Raw genomic sequence first — 17,999 nt, forward strand, 5'->3', positions numbered from 1 at the left:
TGTGTTTTTCTCTTTTCTCTCTTTCTATTTTGTAGTAGTAATAATTTATTGTACAAATCAATGCAATTTTAACGTTGCGTCTACCTCAATATAATAGTAACAACGAATCCATTAAGAAAACTTAAAATTGTAGTAATAGTAGTGATAATACAATTAAACGTTTGAAAGAAAAAAATAATATTGTGTTTTTCTCTCTTCCAACGCGATGACGACGACGACAGAATGTTATGTGATGGTGAGAATTTTGAAGAAGAAAGAAAGAGAGAGAGAGAGAGACATGGATTCGTTTGCTTAGACACCCATGGATATTGAATGTTGCATCGTCAGCACTGTCTGTTATTGATTCTGTTTTAATTGGTCGTACATTAGGCGAGATTATTAAAAATAAACAGCATTCTCCCATTTACAAACCAAACAGTAAACAAACACCTGTATAATAATAAACTATGATTCTAGAAGTCAAAACTATCGCTATCACTTTGTTGACAATCGTATGCCTAACATTGATACTCGTCTATGTGTCCCGTGGAAGAAATAGCGCATGCAACGAACGGTTGTGTGGCATCAGTGGACGAATGGAGTACGATGGTGTATCGAAATATTGCGTGTGTGTAGGCGATGGCGTCTCCGGAGCCGTGTGCAAACAATCGATTCCTAAAACAACAGTAAACTGCACGACGTGTGCAGCGCATAATGGCCGATGTGTATACTCTGACGCCGCAGACGGTGACTATTGCGTGTGTCCCAACGATCGTTTCGGATTCTCGTGTGAGTCTGACAGCAGAGGAGTTTTTCTTGCACATATTTTATGTATTGGAAATTTGGATATGCTGATAATAGACCATTACTATGGCCAATCAGGTGAAATAGTGAATACTATGATTGCAGAGTGTTTAAGTAGACATGGTAAGTTGAATTTAAAGGGACTAATTATCAGGGATAATAATTTGAGTGGCATTGACGGTACTTTACTGTGTTCTTTATTGACTTTGATTCCTAAAAACACGTGTTGCCTTACGATGCATAATTGCAATTTATCAGGTGCTGTAATGAATACTATGATTACAGAGTTTTTAAAGACACAATGTACGTTGGGAGTACGCGTTCTCGATATCGGTTGGAATAATTTGAATGACATTGACGGTTCTTTACTTTGTTCTCTGTTGATTTTGATTCGTGAAGACGGTTCTTTCAGAATGGATAATTGCAGTGTAACAAGTGCTTTAATGAATACTATTATTACAGAGTGTTTAAGTAGGCAAGTTAAGTTGAGTTTAAGGGGACTAGATATCAGTAGTAATAATTTTAGTGACATTAATGGTAGTTTATTGTGTTCATTATTGTCTATTATTCCTAAAGCCAGTCACCTTGCCATGAATAATTGCAAGTTATCAGGTGTTGTAATGAATAGTATGATTACAGAGTGTTTAAGTAGACAAGTTGAGATGTTGAGTTTAACAGGACTAGAAATCAGTGGTAATAATTTGAGTGACATTGACATTACTTTACTGTTTTCCTTGTTAAGTATTTCTCCTAACCTAATTACCATTAGTATGTATAATTGCAATTTATCAGACGATGTAATGCATTGTATAAAAAATGAGTGGTCGAAAAGAAAAGGTTTTTTAATAATCCACGGATTAAAATCATGAAATATGTATTTTCAGTTGAATTCATAATCATTTTGCATTGGAATGTTAATGAGTTATTAATATTGAAAGAAATACAGTAGCCATTGTTTCCTGAAATTACGCACGTAATGTACTATTAGTTTGATTTACTTTGAAATAAAGATGACATGTACTTTTTATGCTACCTTAAGCTTTATGTAATGATAGGCCTAATACTTTGTCAATTAAGTTTAATCACAGTATATCAGACCGTCTATGATTTCTTCTTGTAATTTATGCATATCACAAACTTACTATTTTTAAAACAAGTTAGAAAGCATAACATCTGCAACATGGCCAAGCAATCAGCTGTCATGATTTTTGAGTGGGGTTGGTGAGCATCATGCCAAAATAGGCAAAAAAATTGCCAAAATACGCAAATTGAGGGCGCTATGCTTTGCCAAAATACGCAAATCATGCTAAAATACGCAAATTGAGGGCGCTATGCTTTGCCAAATTCGCAAATCATGCCAAAATACGCAAATTGAGGGCGCTATGCTTTGCAAAAAAATACACAAATCATGCCAAAATACGCAAATCTGCTTTGCCAAAATACACAATCATGCCAAAATACGCAAATTGAGATTTGCTTATTTTGGCAAAGCATAGCGCCCTCAATTTGCGTATTTTGGCATGATTTGTGGATTTTGGCAGAGCCATATATAGAGAGAGTTACGACTTCGAATGGATTAGAAGCCATGTTTGTGTCCAACTATTCCTATGTAGCGTATGGAGTTGAGTCTTTTGTTTTGAAAATGTATAACGTTCAAAAGGCTTTAATTATCGAATTTAATATCAAAACAATCAATTTGATTAAAGGTTTTTGTTAAAATAATAAAAAAATTATAAAGTTACTGCGAACATGATTAAAAACAACAAAAATAGCAATTTCGGAACGGCTCTGGTTGTGCGCTCCATGCACGCTCTACGCGTGCGCGTTTAGTTTGTACAGCGATTCTCTATAGTAATGCATTGTTTTTACATTTTGTTGTTTAAAAATCATGTTCGCAGTAACTTTATGATTTCGTTATTATCTTAACAAAAACCTTTAAACAAATTGATTGTTTTGATATTAAATTCGATATTTAAAGCCTTGTGAATGTAATAACGAATCACTGGAAAGTGTGTGGATAACAACCCGGCCAAAACGTTTGCCGCGACAATATTCGAACATCTCCTACGGCCTTATCTATCACCCGGAGAGTTCTGTAAATAATGATTGGGAAATGGCGTCTCACATTACACAGAGTTTAGATTATATTTGTAGTAAACATCCGGAATCAGGAATAATCGTCACAGGAGACTTCAACCGAATGAGAGACAACCTTATTGTTAAGTATCCCTTAAAACAGATCGTTAAAGTTTCAACTAGAGATCGCGCATCACTTGATTTAATATATACTAATATGAGCGATGTTTTTAATGCACCTACTAAAGAATCACCTTTAGGACTGTCTGATCACAACGTCATCGTATGCACCCCAATCGTAGGAACATTTAAATCGCCTAACGTCTTCGCTTACCATACAAAACGTAGCTGTAAACCGGGTGCCAAGGAAAACTTCGAACGCGACATTAATAACATTAGATGGCAAGATCTATATCGAATGGATGGATGCTGTAACCAGTTTGAACTGTATCATAAGAACATTTCTGAACTCTTAAATTTACACTTCCCCCAAGTAACGATTAAAAGACTTCTTAAAGATAAGCCATGGGTAAATAATGCGTTTAAAGGTATCGTTTCTAGACGGCAAGCAGCTTTTGCAATTGACCCCATGTCTGCCGAATATAAGAAACTTAGAAACTTATCTAACCGAATGGCTAAATCTTTGAGAGGTGATTTTTATCGTAATAGTATTGCCCAGTTATTCTCGTCCGATTCTAAATCTTGGTGGAGGGGTATTAAACAATTTCTTAATCTCGGAAAGGGTACTAAGTACTTTAAAACTATGGCTAATGAATTATGTAACGGGAACGTATACGATCTTACCACGAAAATTAGTGGTTTTTTCCAGTCCCTGACTTCTGAGTTCAAACCTCTTGAACCAAAAACCAATGATTGTAACACTGTAGTACCACCCCATTTAATTATCACGCCAGAGACAATTGAGTCTAAGCTTAAACTTGTGAAATGTAATAAAGCCCCAGGCCCGGACGGAATCCCTCCGTGGGTACTACGTGATTTTGCCAATGTCCTTTCCAAGCCAATAAGTGCAATAGTTAACTCCAGTTTAAGGGAAGGGGTTCTCCCCATGCTTTGGAAGTCAGCCGATATAATCCCCATTCCAAAGGTTAACCCACCTAAGGTTCTTGAGAATGACTTGCGTCCTATTTCGCTGACTTCCACCACCATGAAAGTTATTGAAGGGATCGTAGGGGAAATGATTTGGGTCCAAATTAAAGATAAAATCAAGTTGAATCAATTTGGTTGCTCTAAGGGTGTGTCTACCACTGACGCTCTTATACTTTTGTTAACCGAATGCTTTAATGCTACTGACCAAGGAGATGAAATGAGATTATTATTGCTTGATTTCAAAAAGGCTTATGATTTAATTGACCATAATATATTAATTGATAAGTTGTATAATTTAGGGGTCGAAGACCATCTAATCTCTTGGATCTATGCTTTTCTATGTGATAGAAAACAACGTGTTAAACTAGGCGATGAATTGTCCCCTTGGACAGTCGTTAAGGGTGGTATTCCCCAAGGATCCTGGTTGGGGCCCATGTTGTTTATCATCTTTGTCGACGATCTTCTGGATGGGGTGCCGTGCATGAAATACATGGACGACACCTCCATCCATGAACGCGTCGGCAACGATGGGGCAACTGTACTCCAAACCACTCTTGACGAAACTGTCCAGTGGGCTAAGGATAACAATATGTACCTTAATATTAAGAAAACGAAAGAGATGAGAATTAGTTGTAAAAGGTCAAAGACTGCTTTTGAGCCACTCCATGTTGGAGATTGTAATCTGGAACGTGTTGACGAATTTAAACTTCTTGGTGTAATTATTTCTCATAATTTGTCATGGCAACCTCATATTGATCAAATGATTAGTAAATGTAATTCTAGAATGTACTTTCTCAAACAGGTGCGGAGGGCAGGCCTGGATGCCCCCGCACTTGTCCAATTTTATACTAGTATCATTAGACCAATATTAGAATATGCGGCCCCAGTTTGGGGATCAAATATTACGAAGCAACAGAATCAACAACTTGAACAAATTCAGAGAAGGGCCTTTAAATGTATTTTTCCGCATGCTACTTATTCCGATGCCCGCAGCTTCCTTGGTTTTTCTACCTTAGAAGACCGCCGTGTTCGACTGTGCAAGGATTTTTTTGTTAAAATCAAAGACCCCAGTCACAGATTGAATCATTTGTTACCGGAGGCTCCTTCTGCTGCTTATAATCTTAGAAGACTCCGTGAGTTCTGTATCCCTAGAGTTAAAACTAACCGTTCAAAAACGTTTATTATTAATCACGGATTATTCCAAAAATGGTAAACATTTTGTGTTATGTTTCCGCGACCTTCCGTACCTTTGTGTGTAAATATTATTGAAAATTTTTGAAGTTTTTAACATTTTTTAAATTTGTAAACATTTTTAATACTTTTAAATTTTTATCCTGCAGGCCTATGTCTTTAACAATTTGAATTTTATATTTATTGTTTTTATAATAAGTGATTTTTAATTGTAATTTTGTTTTAATTTTTTGATTGTATGTTCTACATTTCTGAATGTCTTTTATATTTGTATATTGCATTTTATTTTTCTGAGTGAAACGCTTTTGTTAAACTTCAATCTTTCGTTTGATTGCAATAAAGTTCTATTCGTATTCGTATTCGTATTCGTATACATTTTTTAAGCAAATGACTCGACTCCATACGCTACATAGGCATAGTTGGACACAAACATGGCCGGTGTGCACACCACGTGACTTTCTAAAATCCGTGAACGCAATGCCGTAACTCTCTCTATATATGGCTCTGGATTTTGGCAAAGCATAGCGCCCTCAATTTGCGTATTTTGGCATGATTTGCGTATTTTGGCAAAGCAGATTTGCGTATTTTGGCTAAGCAGATTTGCGTATTTTGGCAAAGCAGATTTGTGTATTTTGGCAAAGCAGATTTGCGTATTTTGGCATGGTTGCGTATTTTGGCAAAGCATAGCGCCCTCAATTTGCGTATTTTGGCATGATTTGCGTATTTTGGCAAAGCAGATTTGCGTATTTTGGCTAAGCAGATTTGCGTATTTTGGCAAAGCAGATTTGTGTATTTTGGCAAAGCAGATTTGCGTATTTTGGCATGGTTTGCGTATTTTGGCAAAGCATAGCGCCCTCAATTTGCGTATTTTGGCAGGGTACTCACCAACCCTAATGTGAGTTTCTGTATAGCTACTGTACCAAAAATATTGAGTATCAGAAAATCTACTGTATTTTTAAATTAACCTATAATGTTGAATACTATCAATTTCTTATATTTCGGAAAAATTTCAATCAGGATTGAAATGGATTGTACCATTGTCAACATAAATAACATATACGTATAACATAAACGCATAATAAATGTTCAAAGCAAATATGTTGGTCTCTTTGATTTGAATAGCTGTACGTAATGGTAATGTGATGCTTACTAAGTAATTCAAAGAATATGATGAATAATTCAGAATATCAATTGTCGATTATGTTCTCTTCAATTCACCTTTACTTCTGCGCGTTCTTTGTTTCATCACGTCTTCCATACTCTTATCCGTCCAAATCCCCATAATAGAATCGGCTCAAACGTGCTAGTCAAATGCGTTCATCGTATCGTCATACTATCTTCCTCTCTCCTTCTCATTAATCCGATACTGTACAGTAGTAATAGGCCTATTCATTCACACGGACGGAAATGAAAAGTTCATTGACGATGGTTTATTTAACACCAATATTTCTGATAGATCTCCTTTAATTCTAATGACTGTTAAATTTAAATATTGACTCGCGTCTTTTCCCGCATTTTAATTACACTTTTATTATGAACTAGAATTTTATTCGTCACTTTGACGAATTATAGGTGATCATTTTTATAATTTTATTGACATTAATATTTTTTAAACATGAACGTACGTTAACATACAATCGAAAAATGATGATGTATGCCATCCTATTATACGCTTATAGTGCTGAGTTGTGCCTATTATATGCCATATACATTATGTACAGTATATACTGTATATCTATATACAGTGTAGCATTGGTGAAATTATGGACACACATGTTCTAATATTTTGGCACTGATGACATCATCAAAATAAACTTGTGGATAACAATATCGAAAGATAATGAATTGAGCAATAAAATATAACAATTGGAAGAAAATTTGGCACGTAGAAGCGCGGTGCGCGCTCTTTAAAATGTGTATAACTTTGACGAAAAAGATGAAAAAACTACTTGTTAACTTCAACTGGCCATATGATAACGTTATAACATCCGATAGGCCTAATTTTTAAATAAATTCATATCTACATTTTACCAGCTCTCATAATAAGTTACAAACATCAAGGTCAACTTTAATTCAGAAGAGCTGTAAGTCATTCAAATATACGTTGTAGGTGAAATTACGTAACCACCGTTATTCAAATTTTAATACGTGATGACGTTTAAAAATGAAAATATTGGCAACTCATGAGTAACATAATTGGTTGAGGTAGAACATATTAAAAATTAAAAGAAAATCGATCACAGATAAGCAAGTTGCGCTCTGTTGAATATGGTGGTCTATGACAAAAGAGGTAAAAACCCTATTTTTAAAATTCATGTGGCCAAATGATGACGTTGTACCATTGTGTACGTCTAATGTGTATATACACTTATATCTACAACTCATTGGCTTCCATAATAAGTTAAAAAATTGGGGGTCACCTTCCATTCTGAAGAGTTATATTCATTTTAAAAAGGCCTTATTTGTTACCATTTTTAGTACTTTTGTACAATTAATGTGCGCATTTTGTCATTTTTAACCTGCTCGTATAGCACTATTTTATGTCGAAATGGACTCAAATTTGGTGAATGTACTAAGGAAGATGAGTAGAATGCAATTTGTACAAAAAATTGGTATTTTTTACGCTTTCTATGTACGCACGCGCAAAAACGTGTTTTTGCGCAGTAATTTTTTAAAACACGCAAATGGCCTAATTCATGCTCTAAATTGATCAAAACGTAATTTTTTTAATTTTTAACGAGCGATTTCACGCGCATGACTCAACGTGCACGTGCGTTTTTATTTGCTAATATTTGTACCCTTGGCCTGAACCTTACGTGTAGTGAATTTTATTAATATGTGATAATGAATTATGGAAATATGATTGATAATGTGATTTCACAAAATGGCGTATAAATGACGGGTGAGTGATCACGCTCAAAAGCTTATTAGGACTAAGTTACAGTATTTGAAAGACATTGTGAAATTTTGGTAATCATTGACATTTAACTTTTTGAGATATTTGTTACACAAAAAGTGTACAGAAAGAAGAAAAATATTTTAATGCAAGTACAATAACAATAGGTGATCATTTTATTCTAAATGATCACCTAATAAAGGTAATTGAACTGAAATATATCGTTAAAAATAGGCTCACTGTGTGTCCCATTATTTATTCTGTGTTTGGGAATTCATTCGCCATTTTTTAAATTTCAAATTTGGAATAAAATCTTTAAAAGAATTTAGAACATCGGATTTACTCGTAATTGAATATAGTATAAACATTCTAAATTATTTTGTATTCGTGAAAGGTTGGTAAATTACAGGTTTCATTAAAAACATTGTTGCATTTTATTTATATAGCCAAAAATCGTTATTGTAAGCAGCAATATTGATTACGGTATTATACACTTAGGCCTAAATACATTTCTATTGAATTTAATTGAAATTGTTTTTTTTGTATCTCATCTAATTTTGCGTTCACAGATGAGCATCTTCAATCATTGATACATCATGATTCTACTATTACAGATATATTGTCCCTCAAAACAAAAGAAACAAAGATGAATACAACTTTTTTTTATAAGCAATATAAAATGTTGAGATTTTTTTTTTAAACCAGAGCGAATGTAATTCTCATAAACTTGTTTTCTTAATTATTTTTCATTGTATTATACTAGTATTTTGATTCATTTTGATATGATTTTGTTTTATATAAACTAAAAGATATGTCATATTATTGCTCAATAGGCATGTAGTTTTCTCTCCTTCTTTTTTATCCATTATTTCAATTCAACATTTGTTTAAGTATAATATTATCACAGTGTTTTTATGCGTGCACCTTTTGTTTCATGAATTGAAATCTCATTCCTAACGTAATTCAGTGGTTTGTAATTTGCGAAAAATCGAATACTATATGTTATGTTGTTCAAACCAGTAAAAACCAGTATTTCTCTTTGTGCATTTTGAAGAAAGTGTGCATTCATCTGTGAAACATGATTGGAATATGAATAACATATTATTATAAGCATAACAAATACAACAGTGCCACGTACCTGATTAAATAACAAACTGATCAGTGGTTCGTTTCTTTCAGTAAGGTGTGGTTCGAAAAGGGGACACAAACCTTCAACTAATCAAGAATTGAATGTATATGCTGTACTAATACTATACATAGGTTACCAGGGTACGAGTTACATTAGTAAGTATTTCTCTATTTTACGTAATTTGAAAAAAAAAACTGTAAGAGAGGTTTCAAAATTGGGATTGACATGGTAATAAGCAACTGCGCCCTTTCTGCTTCATAACGTCAGACGACCGTTTTTTTGAAAACAGATTTGAAAATAGGATTTTTATATCAACAGCATTTCTGCTAATTTTTACTCTAAGAAATCCTTTAAATCAGTGAGTGGTCGTGTCGAAAAAAGAAGATTATTCAATCATACAGTAGTTAAGGACATTTCAAGTACTATAGTAGTCAGCACCAACTACAGTTTCGTGGTGAGTTAAATCATTATCAAGAAGAAAGGTCAAAACAAATTAATTATTGTCTGTATAATTGTATAGTCCTATATAGAAACTTCAACTGAAACGTCTGTTTGCAATTACAATTTTACAAAAAAAGACTAGTCATTAGAAATTTCTCATAACGATACACGGCTGTATGTTTATTCTTATAGTGATATAATTTGATAATAATAAATTGGGTTAATGATTTTTCGTATAATTATAGTTACGGTATACATTTTTTTTCAATATATTATAGATCATTAAGCATTAACGATTGATTATAATGATACATCAGTGACTATTGTCAATTGTTGAACAGAGAAAGTAGCAACCGAGAGTAAGTTAAACTGTTTGTTTTATTTTCATTCTTGGAATATCCTTATTAGTATAACATAAGTTCTGAGATGTCCAACTAATTTTTCTCAGATTACAATGGTTGTACTTGTAAATAATGCTTTTTATTGAAGTTATCATGTATCCAAATTTTCTAATTACACTTTGAGAGGAAAATTGCTTACAGTTAAAATTAAAATAATTCTCTCTAAAGTGAATAACACTGAATGACTACAATTAACAATTAACTACAATTTAATTCGTCACTTTGACGAATTATAGGTGATCTTTGTTATAACCAAATAATTTTACTGACATTCAATTTTTTAAAATCCGCATTAAACGTACGTTAAAAAAAACCAGAAAATCTGTTTATAAAATCCATGTGACCAAATTATGACGTCATAACATGTTGTCTTCCATAATAGATTCTGAAGATTTATTTTCATTTTAAAAATGTTTTACTTTTATTTTTTTTTTCATTTTCAGTACTTTACCTACTATTAATAATTTAACTAGTAATTTTTCTTTTTTAACGTGCTAAATATATAGCACTAAAAACCTGTCACGTAATGCATTCCATTTCCTGTGATGCCTACAGTATATTCCACATTCATTTCATATTAGCCGCAATGAACGTAAACATCTAAATACCTGAGTCAATGTCAACCAACTGCGCTTTTGAAAAGGGCAATGGCTTCGTCAGAAGAACAAAGGGTCACGTCAACTTAAAATCTTTGGCAATGGCCAAAATGAAGTAATTTCATGGCAAAATAATGTGCCGTTTGGATCTCTACAGTGGTGTGTATTGTCCAGAACGGATTCCATATAATTCATTAATTGACTAATTCATATCCATCCCTAGATGAATTAACTCTCTCTAGTGAATTGTAATTTAGTACCTCGTACTAAAGCCCTCATTGCATGTATTCTTGAAAAATGAAAAGAACACCCGTTTTGGTAATATTATATCTATTTTACTTTATTTACATTTAGTTGTCAAAGTTTGAAACTGATTTTTACTATTATACTGAATTTTATGTTTTACATTTTTGTTTAGATATGGTTAACAAAAAAGATATAGCAATAGTAGCTGGTGGTATGTAGCTTTACTGTTTTTAAACAAACTCAGCAATAATGCTGAATTAATTGTAAAGAATGAAGATGTAGAAATCTGTGAGAAAAAAAATAGATTTGTCTGGTGGAATACACAGTTGTTTCTCAGAACGTAATTTTTTTCCACTGCCATAGAACTCGAAAAATGTCTTTTTATTTTTAATATCAGGTATTCCGACATGGAATGTTTAGGCCATAATTCGTAGTAACCATTTTCCTAAAATATTGCCAATTCAAAACTAAACATTAACTTATACTGTTCCAGGATAGGCCTAGAGAGGACAGGCTTACTAATTTGACCTTTTTTGTCGTTGCAGTTATAGGTGCTGTGATTGCAGTAGTGTGGATTGTAGTGGCATTTATAAAATTTGTTTACACGGATAGGTGTTGGGAAAGCTTTAGAAGAAATGTTCAGGACTGCTTTGGTAAACAACAATTTGACACATATACTATTATTATTGTAATAAAAATACAGTGTAAAATGTTGGTAGTAGAGACCTGTGAGAACACTGTGTTGTGTAATAAATCTTTTTTTTGACAGATTACAAGACGAATTCAAGTGACATGTGTAAATTTCTTATTTTGAAGGCACAGAAGTACTAAAATACTAATATCTTTAATAATAATTAGACAAAAGCTAAAATTGATCGTTTTGAAAAAAAGAAAATTACTAGTTATAATAATCATAATAATTTTTCAGGTACAATTGCCTAAATTGCGAATTAAAAAAGCAAGACATAGAACAAAATAAGTAAATTAAACATTTTTTTACAGCAAAATATTTTTGTCTCATGTATAGGTACTTCAGAAGAACAAACTAATAATGAAACAGACCCATTGTTGCAAAACTATGGTAAGGGAAGGTTATTTTACTATTTTGGAGCTACAATGTTATCCATTTTTCTAACAGGCTTTAGGTGTTCTGTGTTTGCAAAGAATTTGGTTGACTGTAGTGATGCATGACCAAAAGTGATTATCAAAACCTAAAAAGAGGACGTACGAGCATGCCTTTTTATAATCGTTATAAGATTAAAAATGAATTCAAAATACGCATAGGACTCTATAATACTTACAGTACTATTCTAAGTACCGTACTGCTGGTAATTTATTTTCGTTTCATCCTATTATCAGTATGAATGTTAAATCAAATACTGTTCTAATAATATGGAAAAGTGCACAATTAAATTATTTTGATTGTTTGAAGGTATGGTTTCCTTTGTCTACCATAAAGCTCCCGAAGTAAAGACCGAGATCTGCCTCTCATAATCACCTCCTGCCAAGCATATAATTGACATTGAAAATATTCCAACAGTGATCAAATATGTAAAACTGGTAACACAAGATACTAAGATTCATTTGTTTTCGCTATTAAAAACAGAAAAACAACTTGCATCAGCATAAAAAGAAAATACTTTTGTGAAAAGCACACCATTGTTGATCTGCTATGTTCATAATAAGGCCTAAACATTTGTGGTGGATTTTGACTATAATAGGCCTACTGTATTGGTACAATAGGCCTATTTTTTTCCCATTCCTATTATTTTTTCTTTAAACATTAAAAAAAGGATTGAATTTTATTTTTAGGTAGAGTTCAACAACATTACATTTCTTTTAAAAAAATAAGTGAAATAAAATTAGGACCATTATTCAGACTAAAAAGTTCACAGCAAACTCATCACCAAAAGGCTTGGAGAGTGGATTTGAATCACTGACCTTTATATTAAACCACCAAACTTCAGAGCAATTTTTTGTAATGATATATATTTACTTTTTAATGTGCTACATACCGTATTGTAACAATACACTCGAAGCAGATCGGCTGTCATGAATTTCAATTCTTTCCTCAGCTGCGCCTTTCTCACACACTTTCTGATAGCTCATTTTGGTCCATTCCTTTATGTTGGTTGTCCACGTAAAACGTGGCCTACCTCTGCCTCGTTTTCCGTCTATTTTACCATTAAGTAGTTCCATTTGAAGACTTTCCTTCCTTATGAGATGACCAAAAAATTCTAGCTTTCTTTTCTTGATGGTATAACCTAGACATCTAGACATGTCTAGGTTATTATAATAGAAAATATATTAAATAACTTTTATTATGATTTTGTACCTACAACCTTTTTCAAGTTATAATACACTATTACATTTTACAGGAGACAATACGGTATAAAAGAAATTTAAGCTAATTTCATACTACTAGTTTTAAATATATTGAAATGTTTTGTTTATATTTTCAACTAAATGAATTACAAATAAATGAATTATGCCTCTCAATAAAAAAAAACATCAATTATTGAACCCTAACCCTTATTGACAACTCCCTGGTATGCAACCGTTTGTCACCTTAAATAAACATTTCCTTATACCCATTGGTAGAGACAGTCATTTAGGCCTAATACAATAAATATTAAAATATAAAACTTATCAATCATAACAGTATCTCTTATATTATATTGGATTAATGATATTACTTGAACAAAACATATATATCCTAATTGATGAGATACACTTCTTTGAATTTATTACTTGATTCTGCCACCAAGCCAAGCTTAGTAAACAATGCCTTGATCAGCTAATTGTCCTAATTAATGTGTAATTCGCTTAAATGATTGGTTGATGACTACGGTATCTTTTCTATGCTTGGCAGATATAATACGCTTTTGCAAATGTTTTTGGCATTTATGAATACAATTTATTTTATATTTTGGACATTTTTTTGCCTATATGATCAATGTACATGATAGAGTACATTCAGAAGATGCCCTTAAGCAAAAAAAAAATCAAAAATCTAAAAAATTGTTAAAATGCACTTTTCTGATCCAGGGCAAAATACATACTTTTGTAAAGTTTTGTTTACACACAATTCACACTCTTTGAATTGTGTTTTTATATCTTTATTATTTTTTGTTTTTGTTTTACAGAAAAGATAGAAAGATACCTGCATGATAAACAAGAGACTTTCTGCCGTAAGACCAGTAGATTTACACCAGCAATATTAAATAACCGATACCAATTTGATCTTACTGAACTATTTACAGAGTTGGATCTACTCAAAGAAAATAACAGGAAGCAAGAGAGTAAGTCAACAAAATTGGATGAAATATTAGCTAACATCCAATCAAAACCTGCTTGTAAAGTGCTAATAGATGGTGAGGGGGGTATAGGTAAATCAACCTTGTTAAGGTACATAGCATACAGAACAGCTACAGAGAATGTATTTGACGGTAAAATTGTATTTCTGTTGAATGCAAGAGATTTAGAAAAAGATGATAGTATTGTAGATCTTATTGTAAAGCAACCCAATATGAAGGATTTTAAGGATGCTACACAACTTTCAATTCAACAACTCAGATCCTTCATAGTGCAACATGATGGTCAGATTGTGGTAATGATTGATGGATTGGATGAATTAAGGTTTGAGGAGAATAAAAGTGTGATTCATCTTTTTGAAAAGAACGAATTAAGTAAGAGTTTAGTGATACTTACATCACGTACAGAAAACACAGATGAATTCAAAAATGCGTGTGACGTACATGTGAGAGTAAGAGGATTTGGTAAAGAGAGCATAGAAAAGTATTTAAAAAAGTATTTTAACTATTTTGAAAAACCTGACTTGGGAAAATCCCTTGCAAAAGAGCTTTTTTCTAGAGATGGCAAAAAAAAACACGCAGAACTTTATTCAATGTGTCGAAATCCATTGTTACTTCTCACAATTTGTAGCATGTGGCAAGACAAACAAACTTTTCCTAGTAGTAAATCGGATCTTTTTAAAGAACTTTTTCGAAGTATTTTGAATCAGTTCATGGTAAAACAAAACCAACACAAACGTATTTCTAAACTTGAGGACGCTAAAGAGATGTATGCATATCCTATGATTTTGTTAGGGAAATACATGTATAAAAACTTGAAAAAAAATCAACTTTTCATAGACAAAAATCATTTCAAAGGTGAATACAGCAATATTTTTGAAGATGATTACAAAAATAAGACGATGACTGACATTGTTGATATGGCCTTAAAACTTGGGTTTGTTTATGAAGTTGGGTTTGTTTATGAAGATGCACCCATTTCAAAAACTAACCATGATGAGATTTACATGCCCCCACACAAGTTGATAGTTGAGTCATTGGTAGGATTTTATTTATCCAAAGTTGCTGAAAGTGAAGGTATAATGAAAGATGGTGATGTTTTAAAGTTATTACTTACGCCATTGGATGAAAGTGAATGGAGGTTAATATTTGAAAGTAAAGGTTTTGCAATGACAAGAGAGTTTGCAATTGGGTTTCTTGGTGCTGATGCTGGTAAATTCTTAAAATATTTAATTACAAATCATTTATCATCGTATCGATCTTTGGCTACTTGCTTAAAATTTGTTGAAGACCATTATGATGATGCTGTGAACAAAACAATAACTAATCACATAACCGAAACAAGTTTAGAAATACAACAACTCGTAGAAGATGTATCTATTTCATTAACAAAGTTTATTCAATATAAAACTTCTTACACCTTTAAACACATTAATGGACATTTTATACATATTTTAAGGAAATGGAATCTAATGTATATTGATATTTTGAATAACTTTCAGTGGGCCACATTTCTTAATACAATTTTATCTAATAGGAGAGGGATTGTGTTGTCACATGTTTTATTTATTGGAGCAGTACATTTTGTGTACATGAAGAATTGCAATTTATCAGGTGATGCAGTGAATTCTATGTGTACAGAGTGTTTACGTAGACAAGTTAAGTTGATTTTAATCGAACTCAATATAAGTGGTAATGATTTGAGTAACATTGACAGTAGTTCACTGTACTTTTTATTTACTATCGTTGCTAAGGATGGTTACCTTATCATGAAAAAATGCAATTTATCAGGTGCTGTAATGAATTCTATGATTACAGAGTTGTTACGTAGACAAGTTAAGTTGTGTTTAAACATACTCGATGTCAGTGGTAATGATTTGAGTGACATTGACAGTAGTTCACTGTACTTTTTATTTACTATGGTATCTCAAGAGTATGATGGTTACCTTATCATGAAAAATTGCAATTTATCAGGTGCTGTTATGAATTCTATGAATACAGAGTGTTTACGTAGACAAGTTAAGTTGTGTTTAAACACACTCGATATCAGTGGTAATGATTTGAGTTACATTGACAGTAGTTCACTGTGCTTTTTATTTACTATGGTATCTGAAATATATGATGGTCGCCTTTCCATGAATAATTGCAATTTATCAGGTGATGTAGTGAATACTATGAATACAGAGTGTTTACGTAGACAAGTTACGTTGTGTTTAAACACACTTGATATCAGTGATAATGATTTTAGTGACATTGACGGTAGTTCACTGCTCTTTTTATTTACTGTGATATCTGAAGGGCATGATGATGGTAGTGGTAGCCTTTCCATGAATAATTGCAATTTATCAGGTGCTGTAATGAATACTATGATTACAGAATGTTTAGCTAGACCAGATAAGTTGAGTGTAGGCCTAAGCGGACTCGATATCAGTGGTAATGATTTTAGTGACATTGATTGTAGTTTACTGTATCATTTGTTGACTGTATCTCCTAATCTACAATCCTTTAAAACAGAAAATTGCAATTTATCAGATGATGTAATGAATGCTATAGAAAGTGAGTGTTCAAAGAGAAAAGTTGAATTAAATTCAACTGAATAAAAATCCCAAAAAATGCCTTTCAGCTGTAATAGATTTGCATCGGAATGTCACTGGTGCGTTCCTATCTTATGTTCATAACAATGAATCGCCTAATTAATCACTTTTGATTGGTGACTGTAACATTGGTAATTAAAAGTTGAGGGCGATTCATACAAAACAAAATAAAAATGTAATTTTCATAATAATTCATAACATCTCATTGGCATTGGGTAATAATATGGTGCCAATATTTTGATTTATAACGTCTACTGAGCTGTTTGAACTATTGAAATATACCAAGTCGGTATTACTTAATGATGAGTTACTGAAAATTAAGTTATAGAAATATTGTCAATGTACATTAGTCCTGCAAGAAAGATATAGTAGTGTTTACTGAAACTACACATCATCCATATATGTAAATTTAATTTGAATGTAGTTATTCATAGTTCTAATATCAAATTGTTTATACAGTACTTTCAATCTATACATAATGTGTGAATATCTGGAGCTTAATTTTTTTTAAATTTGTAAGCATAGCATTTTATAAAATAGCCAAGTCATCTGTCAGTAGTGTCTCCAACGGAGTATAACTACCAGAAAGATAAATATGTTGTTGCTATCATGAAATTCGTACAAAATGTAATGTTAGTGTACTTTTACTAAACATTTAAATTCACCAAGCATCTTTACCTAGTATTTTTTACCTGTATAAATTATTATCTGAATAAATGATAAATATTGACGTAATGGATATTTTGGCAATGTAATACAGATTACTGAACAACCAAAGCAAATGGACGTAGTGAAATAAAGACTTCACACGAACAAACCACAAAAGTGTTATATGTTGTGTGCAAGTCATTTCAGCCAGTTTATTTTGGAAAATCACTTGCGCCCTCATGTTGACCTCATTTTGCAGAGACTCGCATATTTTCGTTTAGTTTTGAGCCTTCATAAGTTGACGTAAAAACAAATACTTGCATATTTTGGACTATGTTCACCAACCCTGATATAAAAACCAGAAATGCAAACAGACTGCCTGAAAAAAATAGACTGAAGATATATGGACAAAGAAATAGAAATTCACAGAAAACAAATTTGACTTGTCCTAATAATTATTTTTATTTGATGACGGACAAAATGACAGTTACAAGAAAACTTCAATCACATTACCTAACTCAATTTACCCATCTAAAAATATCACTTTTGAATTAGACTTTCCAAAAAGCTCGATCAC

The 17,999-nt window shown here is 32.3% G+C and overlaps 1 protein-coding gene across 1 annotated transcript; it reads left to right on the forward strand.

Annotated features, from left to right (window-relative positions):
• The first annotated feature begins 9,224 nt into the window (after window positions 1-9,224).
• On the forward strand, window positions 9,225-17,576 carry LOC144848265 (uncharacterized). The gene is made up of 6 exons (XM_078704978.1): window positions 9,225-9,322; window positions 9,902-9,982; window positions 11,039-11,077; window positions 11,412-11,519; window positions 11,894-11,947; window positions 14,013-17,576. The coding sequence occupies exons 3-6, from the start codon at window positions 11,041-11,043 to the stop codon at window positions 16,778-16,780; spliced, it is 2,967 nt and encodes a 988-aa protein (XP_078561104.1). The 5' UTR covers window positions 9,225-9,322; window positions 9,902-9,982; window positions 11,039-11,040; the 3' UTR covers window positions 16,781-17,576.
• The last annotated feature ends 423 nt before the right edge of the window (window positions 17,577-17,999 follow it).

This window comes from Antedon bifida, chromosome 7, assembly GCF_963402885.1.
Source record: "Antedon bifida chromosome 7, ecAntBifi1.1, whole genome shotgun sequence".
NCBI lineage: Eukaryota > Metazoa > Echinodermata > Crinoidea > Comatulida > Antedonidae > Antedon > Antedon bifida.